Genomic DNA, 26,036 nt, shown 5'->3' on the forward strand with positions numbered 1-26,036 from the left:
AAAGAGCCAAAGGGAGTGTTTCTAGGAGTACCTAGCTTTTGCTTAGCGCTGTGTGCGTAATGAACCCTGCCATCCATCATCCAGAGTGGGTGGCAGAGCCCACAGACGAGCTCTTATCTCCCTATCTTTCACTGCCCGTCAAGGCAGACTTCCTGTGCCTACCTTCAACACCCCCGACAGAACCACAACATGACATCATCTAACCACTCTTTCTGAGTCGGAGACAGCCAAATCACTCGCCTGAGATATCGGGCCCAGTACCCCCCTCCCCCAGTTGCTGATGTCGGAGTGGATGGTGTGGGGGCGTCTCTCCCACATCTGGGATGGGGGGACCAAGAAAGCCCATTATCGCTTAGACTCCCATCACCTATCAATTCGTAGAAAGAGCCAGTCATCCTCACCACTTTCCCGACTCCCCTGCCCCACCCCCCAATCTGCGTACAGCTGTGCACGCGGGGTGCCCTGAGCGCGCACACACTCATTCTCACTATCCCCCTCACCTTCTCCTGCGTCCAGGTGGTGGAACCCCTTTTGTACCCACACACATCAGGGAGAAGGGAGGCTGTTGCCACTAGCAGGTAGATGATCCGTGTGGGATGCCAAGGCTTTGCTGCCCCATTCCTGCGCGCACAGCCCAGCATCGCTGATGCTGCCGGCCCAGGGCTGGGCTCTTACTCCCGCAGCTGCTGACGGTCACGAGCCAAAGATCCCCGAGAACGCGCCTCCTTCCCTTCCCCTCCCCTCTTCTCACTACTCCGCCCTTAGGTCCGCGGGCTGCTCCCGCCTCTCCATCTCTTCCTTCCCACTCCCCCTCGCACGAATGCTTTCTGCGGGCAGCCTTATTCGCTGACTTGCCCGGTCTCCTCTCGATTTTAGGAAACCCGGGGGTACCGGGCGGAAACTTCAAGAGAAACAAAAGCGACCACGTTCTATGTTGAGGAAATTGGAGAAAGGCTGAGGATGGGGGTAGATGTGTAAGAGAGAACTTAGGTGCCACGTCTCCTTAGCTGATCCCAGAAGGGGTGTTCAGAGAGAACTTGCCCAGGCTGCAGGGGTCATGCACTGCTCGCCTGACAAGCCTTGCTAAAAGCTGTCTAAGGGAGCACAATTCACCCATTCTCCTTCACATATTTTTCATCAGGACCTTTAAATCCCTTTCATCGATGCTAACTCACACACAGTAAATCCAATTCACGATTTCAGAATTGCTAGAGACATCTTGAGGCCATGTAGTCCAACCAGGACTAAACAGGAATCCCCTTTACCTCATCCCCAACAAGTGGCTATCTGGACTTTTCGACCTCTAGCGAGTCAAGTCAACAAGTATTTATTAAGTGCTGACTATATGCCATGAGCTGTGTTAAGTGCTGGGGATGCCAATAAAGACAGACAACAATCCCTACTCTCCATGAGCTCACAATCGAATGGGGGGGGGGGGGGTGGGCAACAGGCCAAAAAAGAAAAAGTACAAAAAAAAAGATGTAGGCAGGATAAATTGGAGATAATCCCTGAGGGAAGGGACTCTATTAAGAAAATAAGCCCCTACCTCCCAAGCTATACCATACACCATTCTACTTTGGGATGGATTCCAAGTTAGGAAGTTTTTACTCACATGCATCCTAAGTCTTCTCCTAGCTTTACCCTCTGGGACCAAAAGAGCAACAACAACAAAGAAGCACATTCCCCTCATTACGTGGCAGCCCTTCAAATTCTTGAAGAAAGCAGTCACGTGGTCCCTAAATCTCTCCTCCAGTCTAAATACCCCTATGTCTTTCCTTCAACCACACATAGTCTCAAGTACCTTTAGCATTCTGGCCCCCTACCCTAAAACTCCATCTCATCAATGTCTTTCCTAAAGGCTACACTTGGGGGGGAAAAATTTAGTATTTTAGATATTGTCTGATTACAGGGGCCGTGTCATACTTATACTTCAATATATCCTTATTTATGAGAATCAGTGAAAGAAAGGAGTTGTCACCACCAAAACAAATCACTGATCAATGGCCACCAACAGGCCAGTGGAGCCATGCTGGTTGAATCAGCAAAGGGTGCCCAGCTAGTGACAGCAGGTGGCATATGTCCAGTAGGTCAAACCACTGCTGCCTCCTGGCAGTGGGTGAGCAATCAATCTGCCAGTAGAGTTAGCTGTTGCTCACTTGGGTTCAGTGATTTGCAGCTAGATTCTCTTTTATTATCTCCCTACTCCTCTTGGGAAACAACTCTTCCTTAACCATTTTAGCCCAAATATTTTTCTTCTTATTGAGAGAGAGAGAGAAGCAACATTAAAATTAAGCAACTCTCCCTTTTGTCTATTGCCTGCTTTTGCTATATCCACAATGAGAAATAGTATCAGTCAACCAATTAATTGAGCATTTATTAAGCACATACTATTCATCCTACATACAGCTCATTTTTTTGTTTGCATGCTATCCTCTCCATTAGATTGTGAGCTCCTTAAAGGCAGGGGCTATCTTTTGCCTCTTTTTGTATCCCCAACATTTAGCATAGTATCCGGTGCATAGTAGGTGCTTAATAAATATTTATCAATTGAATGGCCTACTATGTGCCAATCATTGTGACTGGCATTGTGGATATAAAGACAAAAAACAAGCAGTTCCTGTTCTTGAGAAGCTTCCATTCTATCAGAGGAGGGGACAAATACATGAGGAGGAATATTCAAAACAGAGAATAGGTAAAAGGTGACTTGAATGAGAAGGATAATAGTAGCTGGGAGAATCTGGAAAGGCTTTATGTAGTGTCAGTAGAGCTGATACCAGAAAGAAATCAGGGATTCTAAGACTTGGGGGGGTGGTGGTGGTGGTAATGGCTAGTGCAAAGACATGGAGATGAGAAATGGAATCTCATCTCTAATGAGGAGTAAAGCCAAATTTACTGAATTGTAGAACTGTAGAAAACATGAAGAGGAGGCTGGAAAAGTAGGTTAGCACTTTTTGGTGAAAAGCTTCAAATGCCCCACAGAAGAGCTTTTATTTGTTCCTAGAGGTAATAGGGAACTATTGGAGTTTACTATGGAGGGGAATGGCAGGGTCACACCTTTGGTGGTTGTGTGCATAAGGGTGTACTGGGCTGGGGTCTGAGGCAGGGAGATCAATTAGAAGATAGTTGCAATAGTACATTTGAGAGGTGATGAGGGCAGTAACTAGAGTTGTAGTTGTATGAACAGAGAGAAGAGGATGGATGAAGTGTTGTGGAAATAACTAAATTTGGCACCTAACTGGAAATTCAGAATGAGGAAGAATGAGGAGTCAAGGATGACACTGCATTTAGGAACTTAGATGATTCAAAAGATGGTGATGCTTTCAGCACTAGTAGGGAAGTTCAGAAGAGGGGTGAGCATTGGGGAAATATTCTGAGCATGGGGGGCCTACCAGACATCCAGTTCAAAATGTCCAGGAGCCACTTGGTGAAGTGGGGAAGGGTGGAGACAGGAGAGAGGACTAGAGATGTAGATAATCAATTGCACAGAGATAGTAATTAAGTGCAAGAAAACTGATATGATCATTAAGTGAAAAGGGTTTAGAGACAAAAGAGAAGAGGGCTTAGGACAGAACCTTGTGGGTCACCCCCAAAATTAGTGGGCATGACATGGATGAAGATGCAGAAAAGGAGACTGAGAAGAATTAGTCAGACAGGTGCAAGGAGAACGAAGAGACAGCAGTCATTAAAACCCAGAAAGAAGATAGTATCCAGAAGGAAAGGTGGCCAACAGTGTCAAATACTGTAGAGAGGCCAAGAAGGATGAGGACTTAGAAAAGGTCATTAGAAAGTAAATTGAGAGCAAGGATCATTTCTCGTTATTTGTATTTGTACCCCCAGGGCCTAGAAAGTGTTTGGTATATAGCAGGTGCTGAATAAATGCTTGCTTGATCTCTTTAGAATTAATCTCTAAAAATACTCAAAATCATGCTTTCTCCAGCATCAATTTTCTCTATTATTACTTGGTTTGATACCAGTGTTCATCCTATTTTGGTGTTTAGTGCCATTTTCCTCTTCTTCCTTATAGAACATTGAAGACTGGGATTTTAAGGTCTATGACAATGTCCAGGACACATTGTCTCTCTTAATGCCTCCCTTAATGAAGTCTAAGATCACATTAGGTCACATTTGGTGGTCATGTTGCACTATTGACACCTGTTAGGTTTGCAGTCCATCAAAACCCCCAGATTCCCTCCCCCCATATACATTTAGCAATGTCTGTTTTCTTCAAAATGTATTGTGGACTGAGTTAAGAATCAGTTTCCGATATACTCATGGCATAGTTTTCCATCATAGTCCTTGCCAACTCCAGGACTTTAATACATTTCAAAAGATCCATGATTTCATGTATATGGATGTACCACCAATTCAGATCATGACCCCTCCTGATTCTTGCTAAAATAGTCTTCATGAGTTGCTGTCATCCCCCACTGAATTCATCACTTAGTGGCCAACTTCCTGATGATAACTCTCTCTAAACATTGGCCCATCCTGGGAGATCAGACGCATAATCCATTGCTGGATCTACCTTCTAAAGTTTTTAAGGTTGGTATTCTCTACTGGCATAGGCTTTGAGAATTATCCATGACAAGAAGGAACTTCAATGGAGAAATCTATAAAATTAAAACAAACAAACAAAAAATTAACCCTCCTTTGTTCTGAAATATCAGGATAATTGTCTCTGTTCCTCGCCTTTTTGATCAGCCTTTTGGAACTAGAATATGGGTATGTCAACAAATTTCCTCCCCAGAGATTCACGTTTGAAGTGTGTAGTCAGTAGAGTCATTCCCCCTTAGGTTACCTTTATCCCTACCTTTTTCTGTCCTCCCAATCAATCAAACAATCAATCAATCAATCAATCAATCAATAAGTGTTTTCCAGGTGCTGTGCAGGACCTGGAGATACAAAGATAAAGGTGAAACAGGCCCTATCTTCAAGGAGTTGATAATCTACCTAGGAAGGCAACCCAAATACACATGCATATGCTTGCATACAGACAGACAGACAGACAGACAGACAGACAGACAGACAGACAGACAGACAGACAGACAGACAGATAGATAGATAGATAGATAGATAGATAGATAGATAGATAGATAGTTGTGTGTATGCATACATACATACATAAATGGTAAACTTTTGCAGGACTAGAACTAGCAGCTTGGAGTTGCAGGAAAGGTTTTATGTAAAAGGTGGCACTTGAACAGAGCTTTGAAGGAAAAATAAGGCATTCTGTTGTAAGAGTCAAAGGTAAGGAAAGAATACATTCTCACATATAACTAGGTCTGGTTCTGGTTCTTGGTGGGAGTTAGAAATGGGAAGCAGTGGGTAGATTGTAGGAGCATAGGAGTTAGAGGGGACCTTACAGGACTTCCAATTCAACCTCTTAATTTTACAAATGAGGAAACAAAGCTCAAAGATGAACATCAGAGGCAGAATTAGAACCCACCACAGCCTCTGACTCCATAACCAGGATTTTATTCCATTCTACCACACGTTGCCCTGTTTCCTCCTAGAGTTAAATGGAAGATGTGTTTTTGCTCAGAAACTGATAATCTTGGAGCTGTGTGTTTCTGAAAAACCCTGAGATGCAGTTTAAAAATCCATGATTGTGAGTTCTTTGGCATGGTGGCTAAGATGAACTAGTTTCTTTACATTGCTCACGGCAGCTCCTCAAAATCTGTTATTTACTAACAGTCTGCTTACACTTTAAATCTTAAAAAGCCTCTTCTGTTTTAACAACATATAGTACAAAACCAGTGTCTAGAGCCTGTCCTATTTCCTCCCTGGGCTGCTCACTGCCAGCTGTGAAGGAACGGATTTCCTGCGTAGCTGAGTAATAGACTATTTATGCTCCTTACTCTCTCGCCACCTTTGTATCTTTCCACAGATTGGCCCTTGTGTGGAGGGTGGCGAGTGGGTGGGTGGCAGAGAAGATGGTGAATCTCTATAAAATTAAACATCAGAAGGATTCGAATTCCACTCGAAGTATAAGCAGTCAAAAGCCAGGAAGTCAGGAAATGTTTGAGTAAGAGTTTTAACACAGAAAACTCCTTCACATGTACTTTTTAGTCCAATTTGCATTGCTTTGCTTTCCACTTCTCACATTTAAGTGAATCAGATATACATTTATGAAACTATTACATTTTGGGGTTTTTTTTAAAGCTATTACATTTAATAATTAAAATTCACTTCCAATTGCCAGGCATTAAGACACAACAAAGACCAAACAGAAGTAAACTCTGGGAAGACTTGTATGAGCTGATGCAGAGTGAAGTGAGAAGAACCCAGAATACCATTTATACCAAGAGAACGATATGTACAATTTCAACAACTATGCAAGGAAAAACAACTTTGAAAGACTTTAAAATGTTTAGCCAAGTTATGATGAACTACCATTCCAGAGGGCCTTTTTATTAATGAAGCAGGTTGCCCACCTATTGATTGAGAAGTGATGGTCTTAAGACATAAAATAATCCTTTTTTTTGGACAAGGCCAATGTAGATATTTATTTTGCTTGGCTATTCATATTGTATATGAGGCTTTGTTTTCTTTTCTTTCAAGGGAGGAAGTGGGAGGGAGATGTGGGGTGAGGGAAACAAAAATAAAAGCAGACAAAATTTAAAGAGAGGTCCATTGATGAATTTTTCAGTGCACAGAAAAAATAAAATAAAATGGAGGCCAGAAAGAATCACAAACAAGCAGGATGGCTTTGACTGTTATTTATATACATTGAATATATTATATATTTATGAAAAAAGATAGCTATATATAATAGAGATGCATACTTCCATGTATAATCTTCTTTGTTCTAGCAAGCATATAAAAATGTTCATTTTACTTAGTGTTTAACTTCAGAATAAAAAAAATTAAAATGGTAAAAATTGTCCCCCCCATTGAATTCTAAGACCTAATTCTCCTTCAAGACCATTGCATATTACTGGCTCCTCTTCCACCCAGCCCTAATCAAACTAGTCTCATAAAGCATTTATTTTTAGTGTGAATAAAAGTATGTTTTTTCCCCCAGGAGTATTTGTCTTTTAAACCTAAGCCTTAATTGTGGAAAACAAAGGTTCTATTCCCCATTAAAGGGCTTTTTAGGTTCAACCAAAAAATAGTATAGCTAATTGGGGGAAAGGAGGTTGATGTTGCTAATCACACCACATGTAAAGCTAGGACTGCTAGTAATTTTCATGAAGAAAAATCCTGTGGGGCAGCTAGGTGGCAGAGTGGATAGAGCACTGGCCCTGGATTCAGGAGGACCTGAGTTCAAATCTGACCTCACACACTTGACACTTACTAGCTGTGTGACCCTGGACAAGTCAGTTAACCCTCATTGCCCTGCCCCCCCCCCAAAAAAAAAAAGCAAAGAAAAATTCCATGCATTAGGTGAAATTTTCTTTGGCACCTTAGCCTTCCTTCTCACCTCTTCAAGTACCTTTTTCCCCTTTAACCACTCTTAAGCATCTAGCCTGAATACCATTTCCTTGGGACTTAATGGACCAGCATCAGTAAAACTTTTCAGTAAAAGCCAATAAAATTTAGGGGCAGCTAGGTGGTGTAGTGGATAAAGCATCAGCCCTGGATTCAGGCAAACCTGAGTTCAAATCTGACTTCAGACACGACACTAGCTGTGTAACCCTGGGCAAGCCACTTAACCCTCATTGCTGTGTAATTTAACATTCTAAATGTGGGTTCTAATCTGTCCCTCCAGTTTTGGGGGGAAACCGGCTAAAATCACTGATAAATGAGTTTAGGTTTTTTAAGGGTTTACTGAAAAAATAGTAAAAGAAAGAAAGATTGAGAACAGATTTCCTATAACCTGGCAAACCTAGCCTTCCTAATCTCTCCCTTCTGAAGTTCTCTGCCACCATGCTGATGTCTTGCAGCCAAAGAGGAAGAACTCTCTCCCCAGTGTCTGCTTCCTGCTTCATTTTCCCCTCCCAGAAATGGGAGGTTCTTCAAGCTGATTGGCTAGTGTCATTCAAATTCATTGGTTCACTGGACCTGAAGGTGGTCTTGATGTAAAGTTCAAAGTTTTTAGCTTCTGAGAACAATTACTTTCTTAAGTACCCTTAAGTTCCAGCCAGGTGTGCTTACAATCTAGTTAACTGGATGTAAGGCAGCAATCCAGTCAGCAAGTCAGTCACCTTATCCAATTCAATCAGTTTAAACCAATCTCCAGGTGGGCCCCTGAGTATCTGCTAAATCTCATCTATTACATTCCATTATCTTGACCCATTGCCCTAAGGGGGAAAAAAAAATAAAGACACTATTTCTCTACTAAAAGTCCTGTTCCAAGGCCTCCATTATGTTACGAATAATCTGCTGGGTACAGCTACTGAAGACCAAGAAAAGAAAATTTCTCACCACCAAAGTCCTCATCATTGTCAAATGGTTCAGTGGATACAGTTTTATCAGCCAGTCAATGTCAACAAATAACAAACACCTACTATATGCCAGGCAAAAGACAGTCCTTGATCTCAAGGAACTCACAATCTAATGGGGAAAAACAACAATAAAAAGAAGCAGGAAAGGGAGTGGCAGCTGAAGTGTAAGGGAGTAGGAAGGGATGATGAAGTCCTGAAGCTGGGGAGAAAATGATGACATTGTCACCTTGGACCCCCCTCCTTAAATGGAGAATCTGGTAGGAATTCTCCATGTCCATCATATACTGTCTCCAAGCAGAGGGAAGGAAGGGCATCAGGGGCAAGGAGTCCTGAGGAGGTATGAGTTTCAGAGTTGATGTCATCTTTTAGGGCAACATGTAGTAGAGTGTGAAGTGAAAATGACATTAAAGAAGTGTCATACATGTCAAACTACCATAGACTTATTTTATAGAGTGAGAGAAAATAATAGAAAATTTCATTTGGAAAATAAAAAATCAAGAATATCAAGAGAATCAGTGAAATAAACCATGAAGGAAGGCTGTCTAGCAGTACTAGATTTCAAACTATATTACAAAATGGTAATCATCAAAAAAACTCCATTGACTAAGAAATAGAGTAGTTGATCAGTGGAATAGATTAATTATACAATATAAGAAGTAAATGACCACAGTATTATAATGCTTGATAAATCCAAAGATCTAAGCTACTGTGGCAAGAACTCACAATTCAACCAGAAATTCTGTGAAAACTAGAAAGTAGTCTGGCAGAAACTAGGCATAAGTCAACATCTGACATCACATATCAAAATAAGGTCAAAATGAGAACATGACATAGATATAAAGGGTAATATTATAAGCAAATTAGGGGAGCGTGGAATAATTTACCTGTCATATTTATGGCAAAGGGAAGAATTTATGACCAAATGAGATAGAGAAGATCATGGGAGGTAAAATGGATAACTTTTATTATATTAAATTAAAAAGGTTTTGCACAAACAAAACCAACACAGCCAAAATTAGAAACAGGAACCTGGTAAGGAAATTTTACAAATTTCTCTGATAAAAGCCCCATTTTTCAAGTAAATAGGAAAATGAGCCAAATTTGTAAAAATAAGAGTCAACTGATAAATGGCCAAAGGATATGAACAGGCAGTTTTCAAAATAAGAAATCAAAGTTATCAATAGTAATAGGGGGAAAATGCTCTAAATCACTAATAGAGAAATGCAAATTAAAACAACTCTGAAGTACTACCTTACATATATCAGATTGGCTAATATGAAAGAAAAGGAAAATGAGAAATGCCTGAGGGGATGTGGATAAATAAACACTCTAATATATTGTTGGTGAAATTGTGGATTGGTTCAACCATTCTGAAGAACAATTTGGAACTATGCTCAAAGGAGCATAATCTCCAATGGAGGAGGTGCAAGGATATGGGTTTCTTTCCTAAGGGCAAGAATTCACCTAGATTAGATTCTGTTTACAATCTAAACAGAAATAAAGTCTTCTAATTAGATGGGGTCCTGCCCAAGATCAGAGGATTATGGCAGTCTTATCTATCAGTCATATGCTTCAGAGACTGACTTTTTATACCTAAATGAGGAAATAAAAAGCCTGGGTCCTAATTAATAACTGGTTATTACTATAACAAAAATATTTCTCTCAGATACCAGGCTTCTATCTGCAACACAGCTCCATCCTTTCTGCACCAATATTATTCTAGGTTTGCTACATGATGAGAAATCACTGAACGTCAAAGTTTCTGAAGAATTAAAGCAGGTTATACATAAGGGATTGGAAAGAAATATCGTGGATGCATATAAGTGGCATTTTTGAGTTGAAATCCAGCCTCGGATACTTCCTAGCTGTGTGATCTTGGGTAACAAACTCTGCCTTGGTTTCCTCAACTGTAAAAAGAGGATAATAATATCATCTACCTCCTAGTAGAATAATGAGGATCCAATGAATTAATGTTTATAAAGCCCTTAAAGGCACAGTTTCTGGCACACAGTAAGCATTATTTTAAAGCTATTATTATAATTAATACCAATAAACATAATTATACCTCAGATCATAAAAGATATCCTTAAAGAAAAAGATTACTAGAAAAGGAAGTGGGTTATTCATGGAGCAAGAGCAAGGGATAAGTCAGGTCACCAAGTTTTTATTGACAAGTGATTATGTTCCCGGTGCTGTGTTAAGAGGCCAAGGAGTATCCAGGAGAAGAGGATGATGGATAGTGTCAGAAGCTGTAGAAAAGTGAAGAAGGATCAGGAATTGAGAAGAGACCTTTATATTAGACTTGGAAATTAGGAGACAATTACTAACTTTGGAGAGAGAATTTTCATTTGAATGATGAGGTTGGAAACTACACTGCAAAGGTGAGTGAGTGAGTGAGTGAGTGAGAAGTAGAGGCACTGATTAAAGATAGCTTTTAAAAGGAATTTGTTGTTTTTATTTGGCCCTCAAGAGGACCTTGACATCGGGAGGTGACTTGAGATGAATTGGATTTAAGTGAGGGAGGACTGTGCAAAGTCTTCAGCCTCACTCTCTCCTCCAGAGCTATTTGGTTCCAGTGCCAAGATATATATCAGGACAACTGGAGATGGTCCTGGATCTCTGAAGTAATCAGGGTTAAGTGGCATGCCCAGGGTCACACGGCTAGTAAGGGTCAGGTATCTGAGGCTGGATTTGAACTCATTTTCCTGACTCCAGGGCCAGTGCTCTATCCACTCTGCCACCTAACTGCTCCTTTAAGGAATTTAGGCATGACAGGGAGGGACTAAGAAATAGGATGGTTGTTTCAAGAGAGGGTTTGTTTGTAAACATCAAGGAAGCAGCCAGTGACTGGGTGAGAGATTGAAGATTATGGAGGGTGGGAATAATAGAAAAATAGGATAGCCCTCATGTCCTATTGGTATCCGTGGACATCCATATCCATCTAGATATCTAAGGGAAGGCCTCTAGCACAATGAGTGGACCCTCAGTGTGGCATGAATATGTATTATTATACCATTGTTATTACTTTATATATCAAGTTCTGGCCTCCCTATAGTCGACTGCTTTGGAAAGATCTAACTACCAGGTATCCAAGATTGAAAATTTTAGTTTTCTGCAATAAATTTTCCCTCAAAAGACCTCCTATTTTTTTTCAGATATTACAAAAGCAAAGACTGTTTCAGATAAGATGGTCTATAGAACCAAAGATAGACTATAAAAACAAGGAAGATTAGCAGATGCATGGACTCTGAGGGGGAGCGGGGAAATCGTCAATTGTGATATCTAATGAAACAAGGCTTCATAAAGTAGGGCTTGGTTTGCATTCTGGATGATAGTGAAGGTTTGATTAGGTGTAGAGACATTCCAGAGTGGGGTGTGGGCTTCTATTCAAGATGATGCCAAATTAGGGAACAGCAGCTATAGGCAATTATTAGAAGGCTCCGTGGTTGGTTTTTTTTCCCCCAACAGGCAGCTTCAGGATGGATTGCAGAGGTTTATACTTTGGGAGTTTACTCTTGGGAGGTTCCTTAGATTTACAGAAGTTATGGATCTTGCCCAGGGCCACATGATGGGTGGGTATCAGTAGCAGGTTATAAATTGAGATTCTGAGGATTCCAAATCTGGCACTCAAGATTCACTATGCTGTCATTACAATTAAGGTGGCAAAATATGTGAAGACGATCAAATACACCATTCTAACAATAAAGAAGTTCTCATATGGTGAGTCATGGGGCACAGAATAAATTAAAAGTGATCAGAAAATGAGGTAGAAATACCCATATAATAATAATAGCTAGCATTTAGTAACTATCCATATTATAATAATAGCTAGCATTTAGCATTTAATAACAAGACATGACAGGGAGGGTATAAGGCTACTAAGAGCCTGGATGGTTGTTTCAAGGGAGGTGGTTTTTTTTTTTAAGATGGTCCCTTTAAGGTTTTGCAAGATGCTTTATGTATGTTATCTCATTTGATTCTCACAAATGCACAGGTGCATTATTATTGCACTTTGTGTGAGGCACTGTGCTAAGTGCCTTCAAGGTAGGTGCTATTATTATCCCCATTTTAAAGATGAGGAAACTAAGGCAAATAGAGGTTAAGTGACTTGCCCAGGGTCACACAAGTAATAAGCATCTGAGGCTGAATTTGAACTCAGGCCCTCCTGAGCCTAGGCCCAACACTTTATCCACTGTACCATCTAGCTGTTAAGTAAATCTCCTTTGGTTAACTGTTCAATAATTTACAAGTGTCTCATTTCATCCCGAACTCAAACCTGAACTAATAGAGTATTGGTTTCAGGCCTGTCCCTAAAACTGGGAAAGTACTCACAATTGACAAAAACTACTTGGAAAACCACAGACAGCAGTCTGATAGAAATTAGATTTAGGGGGCAGCTAGGTGGCACAGTGGATAAAGCACCCGCCCTGGATTCAGGAGGACCTGAGTTCAAATCCAGCCTCAGACACTTGACACTTACTAGCTGTGTGACCCTGGGCAAGTCACTTAACCCCAATTACCTCCTCAAAAAACAAAAAAGAAAAAAAATTAGATTTAGACCAATAGCTCACACTATGCAAGACCTAGATGGAAAAAAGTCACATTAAGCATATTAAACTAGGGGAAAAGTTCATGATACTGTATAGTATAACACAAGATAAAATGTAAAATTTTGATTATATATAAATATATACAACTTAAAAGGTTTTACAGAAACTAATCTAATGTTAAAATGAGAAGGGCAAAGGTAAGTTAAAAAAAACTTATCAGTAAATTTCTCTGATAAAGATATATGTATATTTATAGATATACACATATCTTTATCATTTATATATGATACACATATATACATACACACATACATACATGCACACACATATAGAACTGACAGAACATTTACAACTAAGAATATGATTCCCTAATAGAAAAGTTGCCAAAGGATATGGACAAGCAGTTTTCAAAGAAAGTAATCAAAGCTATCAAAAACAATAGGAAAAAATGCTCTAAATAATTAATAACTAGAGAAATGTAACTTCAAGATTCCACTTCATGCCTACCAGACTGGTTAACATCACAAAAGAAGAAAATGACAAATGTTGGAGCTGATAACAGGCACAATTGCCCATTGTTAGAAGAGCTGGGAATCAGTGTAGCCATTCTGAAAAGCAATTTGGAACAATGCCTAAAAAGTTACTAAATGGTTTTCACTCTTTGATCCCATTCTACCACTATCTGGCCTATATCCCAAGGAGATCAAAGAAAAAGAAAAGGAGTTGGTTTATATAACATGTGTGTGTGTGTGTGTGTGTGTGTGTGTGGTATGTATGTGGGTATATACACACACAATATATATATTTATATCCGCTCTTTTTGTAGCAGCCATACGTTAGAAACTAAAATGGTATCCTCTGATTGGGGAATGGCTAAACAATTTATCGTATATGAAAGGAATGTGATATTGTTGTGCCTTAAGAAATGATGAAATGGACAGTTGCAGAGGAAAACTGGGAAGACCTCTGAACTGATGCAGAGGGGAAGTGAGCAGAATTAGGAGAAATTTATAAGATGACATAGAAAAAAAACAACTTTGAAAGATTTTAGAACTAAGATCAATGCAATGATAAACTCAAGTCTGGAAGGACAAAGATGATAATTGCTACTCACCTCCTGCCAAAGAGACAATTCACTTAAAATGTAGAGTGACTAATATTTTTGTACACAGTCAATGTGGGAATTTGTTTTGGTAGACTACATGTTTTATTATTATTTTTTCTTCTTGTTGTTCAATGGGGTGGGGCAGTGGGAAGACCGGATTATAAAGGCATGTAAAACTAAATTTATTTAAAATAATGTGTATAGTCATTCGAAAGATGTATATAATCTAAACTCTGCATTACATATGCACATACACAGAGGCTTATGTGTAGGCTGAATTTATGTCTTTTTATTTATAAAGGTGAAAACATGAACGTGGTATTTGGGGTGTTTTGGTAATGCTAGGAAAGCACAGAATGTATTCATACAAATTCTTTCACCACCGCTGTTATCTGTTGATGCTCAGACTTTGTCAACTATTATAAATTAAATGAACTAATCCATCTGCAATTTCAATTTATGAAAAAGCCATTGTGATTGTACCAATCCTACAAGACAATATTATAGCTGAACTTCCTTACAAAGAAGCTTAATTGCTCAGCCGATGATTGTGAAAATACTAATACCCTTCTGTTGCTGTTCAAACCTGATTATATTAAAATTAATGTTCAGCATGTCACATGCCTATTACAATAAAAGACAAGTTTGAATTTAGATGTTCCGAGGAAGGTAAATAAGATGAATCATTTACCTTGTACATAGTATCTTGTACATTTGTATAGTCCTCCAAAAAAAAAATCCCTTGTATTATAACAAAATTAAAAAAAAAACCAGACATTGGTAATGAATATTTGATCCAAATGAAAATTTAAATTTTGCATTCTGATGGCAAAATGATTGAAAAATGTTTTAATAATTAGAACAGTGGGATCTTGGATTCTTTGGGTTTTCATTATGGATATTGAGGTAGAAAAAAAAAAAAGAAAGACTGGATTATATCAGGAGAGACTAAGAAATAGATGCCTAGAAGCAAAGTTGAAGTATGGACTTTGTAGTCATACCCTTCATTATTGCTATTGGAAGAAGCACAGCAGTTATGGGAAGGGACACTCAGTGAGTGATAAAAGTCCTACCAGAAAAAAAGAGAATGCTTAAGCTTCTAGAGAAAGGAGTGGTATAAAATAATTTTTAACCAGCATATATAAGAAGAATTAGTAGCTTTTCTAGACTTAGGGGGAGAGGGGCTGAGCATCTAATGGATACACAGCACTCGTTAAATAATTTTTGTTGAGTTGAAGGATAGAAAAATATTGCCAAGGAGCAGGGAAAGCTATCAATGTGGGTGACTGCAAATATTGTATTAGGATTTAAGGAAGAAGGTCAGATTAGACTAATTTAGAGATACCCCAAAAGACCCTTCAGCTAAACCCAGGACCATTATTTATGGAAATTCAAGAAATAATTTAAAAAGCCCAGGGACACAGAGTCGTTGTTCTTGCCAGAGAAATGGCCAATCTTAGGAATTTGGAGCAAAAATGTTTAGGATTCAAAACTTAGTTTAAAACTGTGGAGTCATAAACTACTAGATGTTCTGAACTGGCTACAAGGACAAATAACTGGCTCACTCTTTGGTCTAGAGCAACACATCAAGATGTTAACATAGACAATGTTGCAGTGACACCTTCTGGTCACCCGAGGGCCCTCTCGAGAAAGTCCACAGGCACTTCCTCTTGAAGACTTAAAAAGGCCTTCAGGCCTAGGACCTCTTGGATTAAACCCTCTGTTACTCTAACTCCAGCCCTTGGATGAGCAGTCAGCAACTTCGCCCCAGTGCTGCTACAGGCAAGGAGTGAGGCTGAAAATCTGGACAAAGGACCCTGATCCTGAAGATGACCAGGTAGGAGACCTTCAACCCAGTTTCTTCCTTAGGCATGGTTCATTGGTCAGGTGTGCTGTATTTCTGGTGACTTATTAAAATCCAGCTATGATTAATAATTTTATTAAGTTTAAAATTTTAGTCTTCTATTCAGTTCTGTGGCTCTCTCTTTGTTTTTTTCTAGTTGGATATCTTCATATCAAATCCTAATTGGGGTACAGAATATTTCACAAGCTGATTTTAGATTAAAATCCATTTAAAGTAAACATAATAAAGGCCAGAATTAAAAAAAAATGATTCCACAATAACACAAGCAAGCTTAATTTAGTTCTATTTTTGACTCCGTAAGTACATTTGAGTACCTCCTTAAGTCTGCAGTCAAAATAGCAAATAAGAATGATTTTTTTCCTTTTTTTTTTTAACATGTTATTCTACATCTCTTTAAGCTACACTACTCAGATAAAAGCTGAAGTCCGGGGAAGTTAACTAAGTTCCTTTGAGTTGTAATACACAGCAAGAGTTGAAATTTGCACTCAGGTTTTTTGATTCTAGATCCAATGATCTTTCTATTATACTGGGTGACCTCTTTAAAAACCAAAATGATAGACACATATTTATATGTGTTATACTTACAATACTGTGCTAGGCTGCTTTAAGGAAAACTAAGAAAACAAAAAGAAAATACAGTCTTAGTTCTCAAACAATCTTATAGGGCAGAAAAGACTAGTACTCAGAAAACAAGTAGAAAATAATTCAGGTCCAAAACTGTTTTAAAATACTAAATTTGTGCTATAGGATGTCACCAACATTGATTTACACACAAAAAATGGCATAAAAGAGATCTCAGTTGATATGTATGAATGTTTAGGTAGAGAAGTATTAGCTAAAATGAAACCTAATGACTTGAGAGAAGGGGGAGTTGTATGGATTGGGGTTGTTGGTGGAAGACTTCATGGTGAGGAAGGAACTTCAACTGGTCCTTGAACAGAATCTATTATTTGAATGGGAAGACAAGGGGGAAAGGGGTTTCAGGAAGAGGGCCCCAGATTACAAATAGTTCTTGAATTTGGACTTAGTATACTAGGCAAAAGAGAACAGTTGTGCATTCATTAATTGGGAAATGATTTGATAAAATAGTTATTTGAAGAGAGGATTAGTTTGGCAGATGGTTTGTCTGTTGAGTTGGAGAAGATGAGTCTAGGAGATCAGCTAGGAAGCTGTTATAGTAGATGTGAGGTAAGGGAAGCCTGGACTGGATGTTGGTAACAAGATGAAAATGGCAGGGGTGGGGGCGGCTAGATGACACAGTGGATAAAGCACCAGCCCTGGATTCAGGAGTACCTGTGTTCAAATATGGCCTCAGACACTTGACACTTACTAGCTGGTGTGACCCTGGGCAAGTCACTTACCCCCATTGCCCTGCAAAAAACCCCAAAATAAAACAAGATGAAAATGGGGTGCATTTGAAAAATATTATGAGGGTAAAGATGATAGCAATTTGCTGACCAATACTGCCTCATCTGGCAAGGAGTAACCTCCTTCCCCAATAATCCTTTCCCTAACAATCACCCACACCCATTGTGTAAGCACCCAAATGATTTCTGAATAGTCCAACTCTTATCTCAGGTAATGGAAAGAGGACATACGGTGATGCCAATTTTTCATAAATTTTCAGATCCTGTTTGAAATATATGTTTAATAATGCCTCCAAATCTTAGCTGGTCAGACTGTCTACATTCAAGGGACTGCATTTTATAACTCCTTCTCTCTCTCTCTCTCACCAGCAATAGAGTAGCCAATGCTCTCGGTGTATATAGGCCTATTATGTAACACATGAATATGGTTATTAGGTGTTGTGTCATTCGGTAACCCACTGTGTGTGTGTGTCATTGGGAACCCTAGTAGGCGAACAGTAGGGAGTAGGTGGTGTTAAGAATGTGTGAGTAGGAACAGGACTAATGTGATTGCAGCAACAGAAGAGAAAGATGGCAAGCTCTTAGATTTGCATTAGTACAACGAGGAGAAATAACGTTTTGTTTTTTTTTTTAAGTCATGGTTTGCTGGAGGACGCTGAGAGAATCACATATTTTCCTCTAATATAAAGTGCTTTTATGGTGATATGTGTTTTTATGATGTCCTGTCTATTCCTTGAATGAATGTCACCTAGCATTAAAATGCTAAATCCTGAAGAAACTGAATTTCATAAAGCATTAAAAACCCCTTTGTTTAAAAGTTAATGATTAAAGCGTTCATCTTAAATTGGGCAGAGAGGAATGAAGAAAAGGAGTTAGGGAGGGGATCTCTAAACATTAACTTAACTGTTGGCACTTCAGCGTAAGATCTTCAGTCCAAAGGAGGTGTCTGAAAAGAGGGAAAGCCTTGATACTTGTAGGTAGGTCTGTGCAATGCATCATCTTGGCTATCCCATCTTCCAGAAAAGTGACTTCCAGGAAAAGTTACTTCTGTCCCTTTAAAGATCACAAGAGAAACTGGAAGTCAGTTGGTCTTTTCTGACTGGCTGCAGACTGTTCCAATGAGGTCCTGGGAATCTTGTTGAGAGATGCCATTTGGGGTTGGGCTCAGAGAGCTGTGATAGGGAACTGGAAGACAGAAACACAAACTTGGGTAAGAGAAACTTTTATATGTCTCTTCAAAGAAGGGATTAGGATTGTCAGTTATTTGTTTTTACTTTCCTCATCTTGAATAGAGCTAAACAGTTTAAAATCTCTCATTCGCAAATATGAGAATCATCCATGATGCCTGGGTAAAAAAGGGTGTGTGTATGGGCAGTTAACTTGTTTCCCTTCCTTTCTCCACACCCTCCTCCCTCTCCCCAAGTTACCTTCTTTCGTTTTGTATCAAGGACATTCTACGGGGTCTGTCCAACATCTCCAGAGCATCTTTCTTCTGGGAGGGATACATTGTCTACTGAAGACAATCGGATTGTTTTCATATAGCTTATGTTCTTACCAAATAAAATATCTTATATTTTTAAATTTTAAGTGGAAAATATACCACTTCCAGAGACAAAGTCTGCCATCTGCCAAGACACCAGTTGCATGCAGGACGGTTGTGATTTTTTTTTTTCAGTGTGTACTACCAAGGTCCTTATCCACACCTTTCCGTGGGTTCTTTGGAGGTGCCCTAGCCCTGCCTACCAAATACGCTCAGAAAGTGCCAGGGTGAAATCCAGGCTGCCTTTGGCTCCGATCCTCCCTCGTAGTGGTGGGGTAGCAGACGAGGGGGCACATCGCGTGCCCGGACCACGCTGCTCAGTTTGCTGAACCTCTTGGCACGCCAGGGCTGCTGTACAAAGAGTGCCCGTGCCAGGGAGGAGGGAGGGATGGCACGACCCACCCTGGGGAGGCAGAGGAGGATAAGGACTGCTTTCGGATAGTTTTCTGGGTACGAGGCTTAATGCTCATCCTCCACCCCCCCAGTTCCAAGCCTGCCACCTTGTCCCACCGACCGCGGCCAGGGAAGCAGAGCGTGGCACCAAAACCCCGTAACCAAGCAGACGGGTGCTCAGGGGTCCGCGTCGATTCCACCTAAAGAAAGGGCCGCGCATCTCCCCCCTTGCCCCCTCCTCTCCCTTCCCCTCCCCCTTCCGTCCGGGCGGCCTTAGGAGCCTCCCCTCCGCCCACCCAGAGCTCTGAGCGAACCGTTAAGCGGCTTTCCCCGTAGGGGGCGGCCCCCCTCCCCGCCCTTCTGGCGGGGGGCTCGGAGGGAGGAACTACAATTCCCAGCAGCCCCCGCGATCGGCTTCCCCCCGCCCCCGCGCATCCCCTCGTACCCCCCCCCCCCGCCCCCGCCCTCCGGCGGTAGGACCGGACGGGGAGGGGAGCCGGGGAGAAGGGGAGGAGAGGAAGGGGCGCTCGCGGCGGGCGGGATGAGGCGATGCGCGTGAGGCGGCGCGGGCTGCTCGGGGCCAGGAGAGAGGCTGCGGCGGCGGCGGCAGCAGCGAGGGGCTCCACACTCTTAGACCCATCCCGCCTCTGCAAAGTAAGTAGCCGCGGTCGGCGCCGGGAGCGCAGCCCCGGGCGTGGAAAAAAGTTGGAGCGGCCGCCCGAGCGGGGCCGCCGCTTTGTTCTCCCGGCCCGGGGGGGGGGGGCGGGGGGCGCGCGGGACCCCGGCCCGGCCCGGCCCGGCCCGGCAGGGGGCGGGGCGGCGAGCGCCGGACTGGGGAGACCCGCCCGGGCCGGGCCGCGAGCGGGGGACCGGCCGGGGAACTTTTCTCTCGCTCTATCGGCGGCTGCCGCGGTCCCGGCGCGTGGCTCCCGCGCGGGCCAGATCGGCCCCGCCGCCCCGCCCCGCCCGGCCGGGGCCCGCGGCCGACCAGGTGTCCGCCCCGGTCACTCACGGAGACCGCGTCCGAGGCGTGCCCGGGACCCGCGGGGTCGGGGAACTTAAGTAGCGGCGCCGGACGGCGCAGCCCACGGTGCGGACACGGGGGAGAGGGGGGACCGGAGCCCTGCCCTCTGTGACACCGTCAGCGCCAGACGGGTGCCAGTGGGAGGGGGGTAAAAAGGGTCTTTACTCTGAGAGGAAGGGAGGGAGAGAAAGAGGGTGGGGGGGAGAGAGAGACAGAGAGAGGAGCAGCAGAGGAGACAAGAGACAGACACACAGAGAGAGGAGAGACAGAAGAGAGTGACAGAAGAGAGACACACAGAGAAGACAGAAGAGACATAGACACAGAGAGAAGAGAGACAGACAGACAGACAGACAGACAGACACACACACACACACGCAGAGTCAGAAAGAGAGAAAGCAGAAAGGAGAAGCAGAGAAAGTGAGAGCCAGAAAGACACAGAGAGATGATGACAGAGGGGGAAAAACAAGAAAGAAAACCTGTGTAATACATGGGTAGTCAAGCGATACAAGTCCCCACATTGACCGTCTCCAAAAATGTATGTCTCATGCTGCATTTTGACTCCCAGCACCTTTCTGTCAGACAGTGGGTGTTTTGAAAATCATAGGTGTCTCTTACTCTTGCTCCCACCCCTCTGCCCCCATTTCCTGATTGTTTAGATATTTTTTTGCAGATTGTTGCCTTGAACACCTTGTTTGGAGCTGGTGTGTGTGTAGGGAGGTTCTTAAAGTTAGTACCTAACTGTGCCACTATTTATTTTCATATTATGAATAAATAACTGCATAATAACTATATGATTGTCCCTCAGCTATCTTATTGAAATACTCAGACTTAGGCCTTGCATTCAGCAGCTCCTGATATAAATCAAATTGACTGACTTAATGTGACCTGCAGACCATTCTGTTGATAAATGGCACGACATGTATATAACTGTCTATTCAGCCACACCCATATGCACAGGAAATAAGACTTATCAGTGTCATCTTTGATTGTGTAGGATAAATTATACATTGAACTACTGACTCTCTGGGTTTGGGTTGTACAGGAGGAGAGGCTATGCATATAACAAAAACTTAGTTTTTAAGAAGTTGATAGAATTCTGTTAGGAAAAAAAGGCATTGATATAAAATGCTATTGGATGGAATATCATACTTGGAGTTAGCAAGACCTAGTTTCATAATCTTGCTTGTGATGGTTAGCTGAGTAACGTTGGAAAAGTCAAGTCATACAACTTCTGAACTTAGTGACAATACTCTAAAACATTGATTTATAAAGGGCTATTAAAACTGCTTTTATTCTGTACTTAATAGAGCAGTTATTCATTGATGTATTGACTGTTGTTATTATTATTAAAACTGCATTTCCTTCATGTGTAATTTAACACATAATATTTGCAGATACATAAACATTCAGAGCTAACAGTTTTGCTTATATTAGGATTATTTTTAAAATTTTATGGCAGAAGAGGGGAAGAGAGACATCCTTTTGTCTTAAAGGTTTCATAAAAGTGGATGCTTTATATGGGGTTTACTCTAATTTTACTTTTTAAAAATATGCTAATACTATTGTTATTTGGAGTTTTCAATAAAATCTGGCTTGAAACCAGTCATTGGGAATTCAGGTAAAAGATTTTTGATAAATTAATTTTGGTTAAAGTAATATTTGGGCAGTTAGGTGGATAGAACCCTGGGCCTGGAGTCAAGAGAACCTGAGTTCAGATACTAATTAGTTTTGCTACCCAGGGCAAGTCACTTAATCCCCTTTGCCTCAGTTTCCTCATCTGTCAAATGAGTTGGAGAAGGAAATGGTAAATCACTCCAGTAACTTTGCCAAGAAAATCTCAAATGGGGTTATAAAGAGTCAGACACAACTGAACAAAACCAAAAGTAATGTTTATAATGTCAGTATCATTAATCATAGTTTTCAGCCCAATAGAAGATAGTGTATAAATGATGACATGGCTGATGAGAAGAGCTTATACTTATCCTCTATAACAAATTTCCTTGATGTTCCTTGTACTTTAAAATATAACATTTTACATCAAAACAGCTCAGATTTAAGTATGTTCTCCAGTTTACTTTTTAAAACTTAATTAAAAAAACCCAAACATGCCAAAGAGCTTTTTAAATGTATAAAAGCCATAAACTTTCAGTTTCATCAGATGACCTTTTTAAAATAGAAATTGGTTGATGTTGAGTGGATTAGTTTTAATGGAACCATTGACATAAATAAACCATTTGGTTATCTTACAAAGTATTTTCCATGTAAAATTAATAGCAATTACTTATATGAAGAACATACATTTAAGTCAATTTCTCTGCTTTGGTCAGAAAAGAAACATTTAGCCTTTATTTCAAGAGACAGAAATCTAAACTTATTTGGAACATTTTCAGTTATTGCCTATTTTCAAAAAAGTTAACTGATGCAATACTTGCTGTGTTGGGACATTATTTAAGAGTTTGGTAATTTTTATCATTAAATCATGTTAGAATTATACTGGGGCAATGGGGGTTCATGACTTCCAGTTCTGTTAGTCTTTGTATTATATTAAAAGTTAAGCATAGCTCAGATAGAGCTGTTTGTATTATATTAAGATTCTCCCCAATTACTTAATTCAAGTTGATCTTCTTAATGTACACATCTATTTCACTGTCAATTTCAAGAACAACTTTGGGGTAAAAAACCCCAACTTACCTGTTTCCTCTTTTTGAAGTTTTGCTATTAAAGCATTTGATAAATTGCTTCTTTGAATATTAATGTCAGACTTTTCAATAAGCATTGGTGCAGAATGGTGATAGATACATCAAGCCCAACATACAATCATTGATCATTCCTGCCTTGAAAGCTTCTAGACTTGAACTTGTCCAATTTATGGTCTGTTAGCTGAAAATTGGTCTCAGTCTAGATAGAAAGGAGAGTGCATGCCTTCCAACTTCCTTTATTCTACCTGAGTTAGCAGCTATTCATTGTATTGCAAATCATAAGGCTTTGGCCACATACAGCAAAATGGGGGACATCAAGTACTTAGTGGAGACCTGGTGACCAGTGCCTGTTGAATTCTTAGGAGAAAAGGGCTACTTTGCCTTGGGCGAATTTGTGAATAGAAAACGTTGATTTTTGTCTCAGTAAAAGCCATGTTGTTAAAAGAAACATCTCATGGAAAAAAGGTTTTTCGTGGGTCAGTTTTAAATCACTGCAATGATTATGAAACAAACAAGTATTTTCCATGAAAGCTTCAAATCTAAGGAAATTATAAACGGCCACACGGTTAATATCCCTTGAAACAGGCCACATTATATTCTAATCAGTGCATACACGTCTGTCAGCAACAACAACCACCACCGCCACCACCACCAAACCTTTGGCTCCTCCACATTCCAAATAGAAACGAGATGGAATTGAAATGAATGGGTTAGTTTCTAGTGAGGGTACTTGTAAGGGTTATTCCATTCTTCGTGTTCTAAATATAAAAACCACATATTTTCTCATTTTCTTCTCCAGTACAAATAATTGTAAGCTAAAATATCAAGCTTGCTTTTAATGTATTTTACAACTGTGTAACAGATTCAGAGAAAAAAATGAAGAGTCTTGAAATACTAAAATGGGAAGTGTGGGTTTTGAAGAGATAGAAGCCATTCATTTCTCCTCTGTATCCTGTGAAGGATTATTGGAAAGGACTATGTCACAGATACCTTTGAAACAGCACCAGAGAAGTTCTTAATAAACGGAATAGAAGTACTTGCCAACTTGGTGATAATATCAGTGGTTTGGTCTTTCTCTTCTAGGTGTTAAAAACACATGGCTTTTATCCAGTTGATTTATCTCATTGGTTTGATAAAGGCAGGTACCATTTTCTCCATTTTATAATTGAAGGTTAAAGGTGTACATAGATGTTCCATGATGTATCCATACAGTTGAGAAAGTGGCTCTCTTCCAGACAGTTAATGTAGACCTCAGGTTTTCTGAATTCCAGTCTACCATTTTGACCTCTACATATTAACTGCCTTTTGCACAGCAAATCAGAGTTCCAATTAAGTTGATCACATAAACAAAGCAAGGAGAAGGAAAACAGATGGAATGAGTGGGTAGAAGCGAATGTGACAGCTCACTTAGTTTTTTGTGTGTGCCTGTTGAAATGTATTACAGTAGCTTATTAAATGTTTTCTATAAAAATTGCCCTGATTGTTTGGATATATCTTAATATAGAAATAATGTATATTTTGGTATTGAATTTAGTCATCTTATTAAATGTTCATGAAATTTTACTGTTATTTAGCTGCTAAGCACTAATGGGAAAATAGGAATGAAATTTGATGAAAAGGGCGTAACAAATAAAAATACATTATTATTTAAGAATTTGCATATCTTTTACTTGTATGTAAAAATATATAACTATCAAGTAGCCTTTATGAATAGCATTACTCTTTTGAGATTTATAGTATAGTATCCTCAGTATAATAGGATACTATTTGTGATGTTATTACACCCAACTGACTATTCTATTATGTTGTTTTGTCTTGCTATTTAAAAATGTTTGAGTCAGATATGTAATCTTAATATTTAAGGAAATTTTAATTCTATGCTTTGTCAAAGTCACAAAAAGCAGTTTTGTAATTTATTGTCCAGAAAAGTGAACTAGCATCACATAATGTACACTTTCCATCTGCCAATTACATTACATATAATAAATTTACATGAACTTCCAAAACCTCTACACAGTCATGGCAGAAACATATTCCCCCTAAGAAAAATACCTAGAGTTTATTAAAGTGTACAGATAGGGATGGTGACAGTTAAAATTGTGATAAATAGGTATATTTATCTGTTACTCTGCCTTCCCTCTTTTAGATCCCTTTCTTCCACTTACATCCATTAACCCACTCCCTCAGTACTGTCATTCCTATTTAGGGAAAGTGTTTGATACTGGTCATTTCTATTTCAGTTTGAATGGGTCGATTCATCTAGGAGTATTTGCTTTTTAAAATCTAGTTATCTTAGAATTAATGGTGAAGTTGGTATATATCCAACCTTTGCTTAAATGCCTGTGGTAGAGAACTTGTTTCCTGAAAAGGCAGCTTATTCCATTTTTTCAAACAAATAATTATTAGAATAGTCTTTATATTGGGATGAAATCTGCTTTCCTATGACTTTCACTCGTTGATCCTAGTTGTGTGTATCTTCTGGAGCAATACAGATAAGTCTCCCCCCCCCCCAATCATATGACAGATTCTTAAATATTTGAAGATAGTTCTGGTGTCTCCCTGTCTTAGTCCCCTCATGCAACTCGTCCCAGTTTCTTCAACTGTTCCTCATATGACATGGTTTCCAAATCCTTGATTATTATGGTGGCCCTTCTCTGGATCCTCTGACCTTTAAAATTATCTCTTATGTAAGGTAACATTCAGATTAGAATACAGCATCCTAGATAGAGTCCAACCAACACAATAGCTAATGAAACTCAATTTTTTTTTTTGGATGTCAAAACTATATTGTTGTTATTGTGGTTTAGATTGTATTAACTCCCCTCTTTCCCCCTGCCCTGGCAGCCACAAAATAGGTGTTAAGCTTATTAAAGCTTAAAACTGCACTAAGACTTTTGGGACACCCTGTATTGCCTATCTTCTATTAAATTTATGGTCAATTAAAATCCATCAAGTTTTTCTCACGTTGAACTACTATTGCTTCTTTGCCATCTTAAATTTGTAGAGTTAGTTAAGAAAAATCTAGATGCAGGAATACTTCATGTTTTTCCCAATTAAATTTCATTTCATTGTTTTTTGACTCGGTATCTTAGACTATCAAGACTGTA

At 40.1% G+C, this 26,036-nt stretch overlaps 2 protein-coding genes across 4 annotated transcripts in view; one reads left to right on the forward strand and one right to left on the reverse strand.

Annotated features, from left to right (window-relative positions):
- The window catches only part of QPCT (glutaminyl-peptide cyclotransferase), a 37,837-nt gene extending 37,131 nt beyond the window's left edge, over positions 1-706 (reverse strand). The window contains exon 1 of the mRNA XM_043985930.1: positions 501-706. Within this exon, the coding sequence (XP_043841865.1) occupies positions 501-641 (141 nt within the window). The 5' untranslated portion in view covers positions 642-706. The remainder of the gene's footprint in view (positions 1-500) is intronic.
- A 15,082-nt stretch (positions 707-15,788) lies between these two features.
- The window catches only part of PRKD3 (protein kinase D3), a 110,000-nt gene continuing 99,752 nt past the window's right edge, over positions 15,789-26,036 (forward strand). The window contains exon 1 of one of the 3 annotated variants that reach the window (XM_043988455.1): positions 15,789-15,879. The gene's annotated coding sequence lies outside the window, so the exon portion shown is untranslated. Of the gene's footprint in view, positions 15,880-18,434; positions 18,484-19,742; positions 19,861-26,036 lie in introns of those variants that run through there. The other 2 variants (XM_043988454.1, XM_043988453.1) reach the window with 2 other exon arrangements.

The sequence above is a fragment of the Dromiciops gliroides genome, chromosome 2 (assembly GCF_019393635.1).
Source record: "Dromiciops gliroides isolate mDroGli1 chromosome 2, mDroGli1.pri, whole genome shotgun sequence".
Taxonomy (NCBI): domain Eukaryota; kingdom Metazoa; phylum Chordata; class Mammalia; order Microbiotheria; family Microbiotheriidae; genus Dromiciops; species Dromiciops gliroides.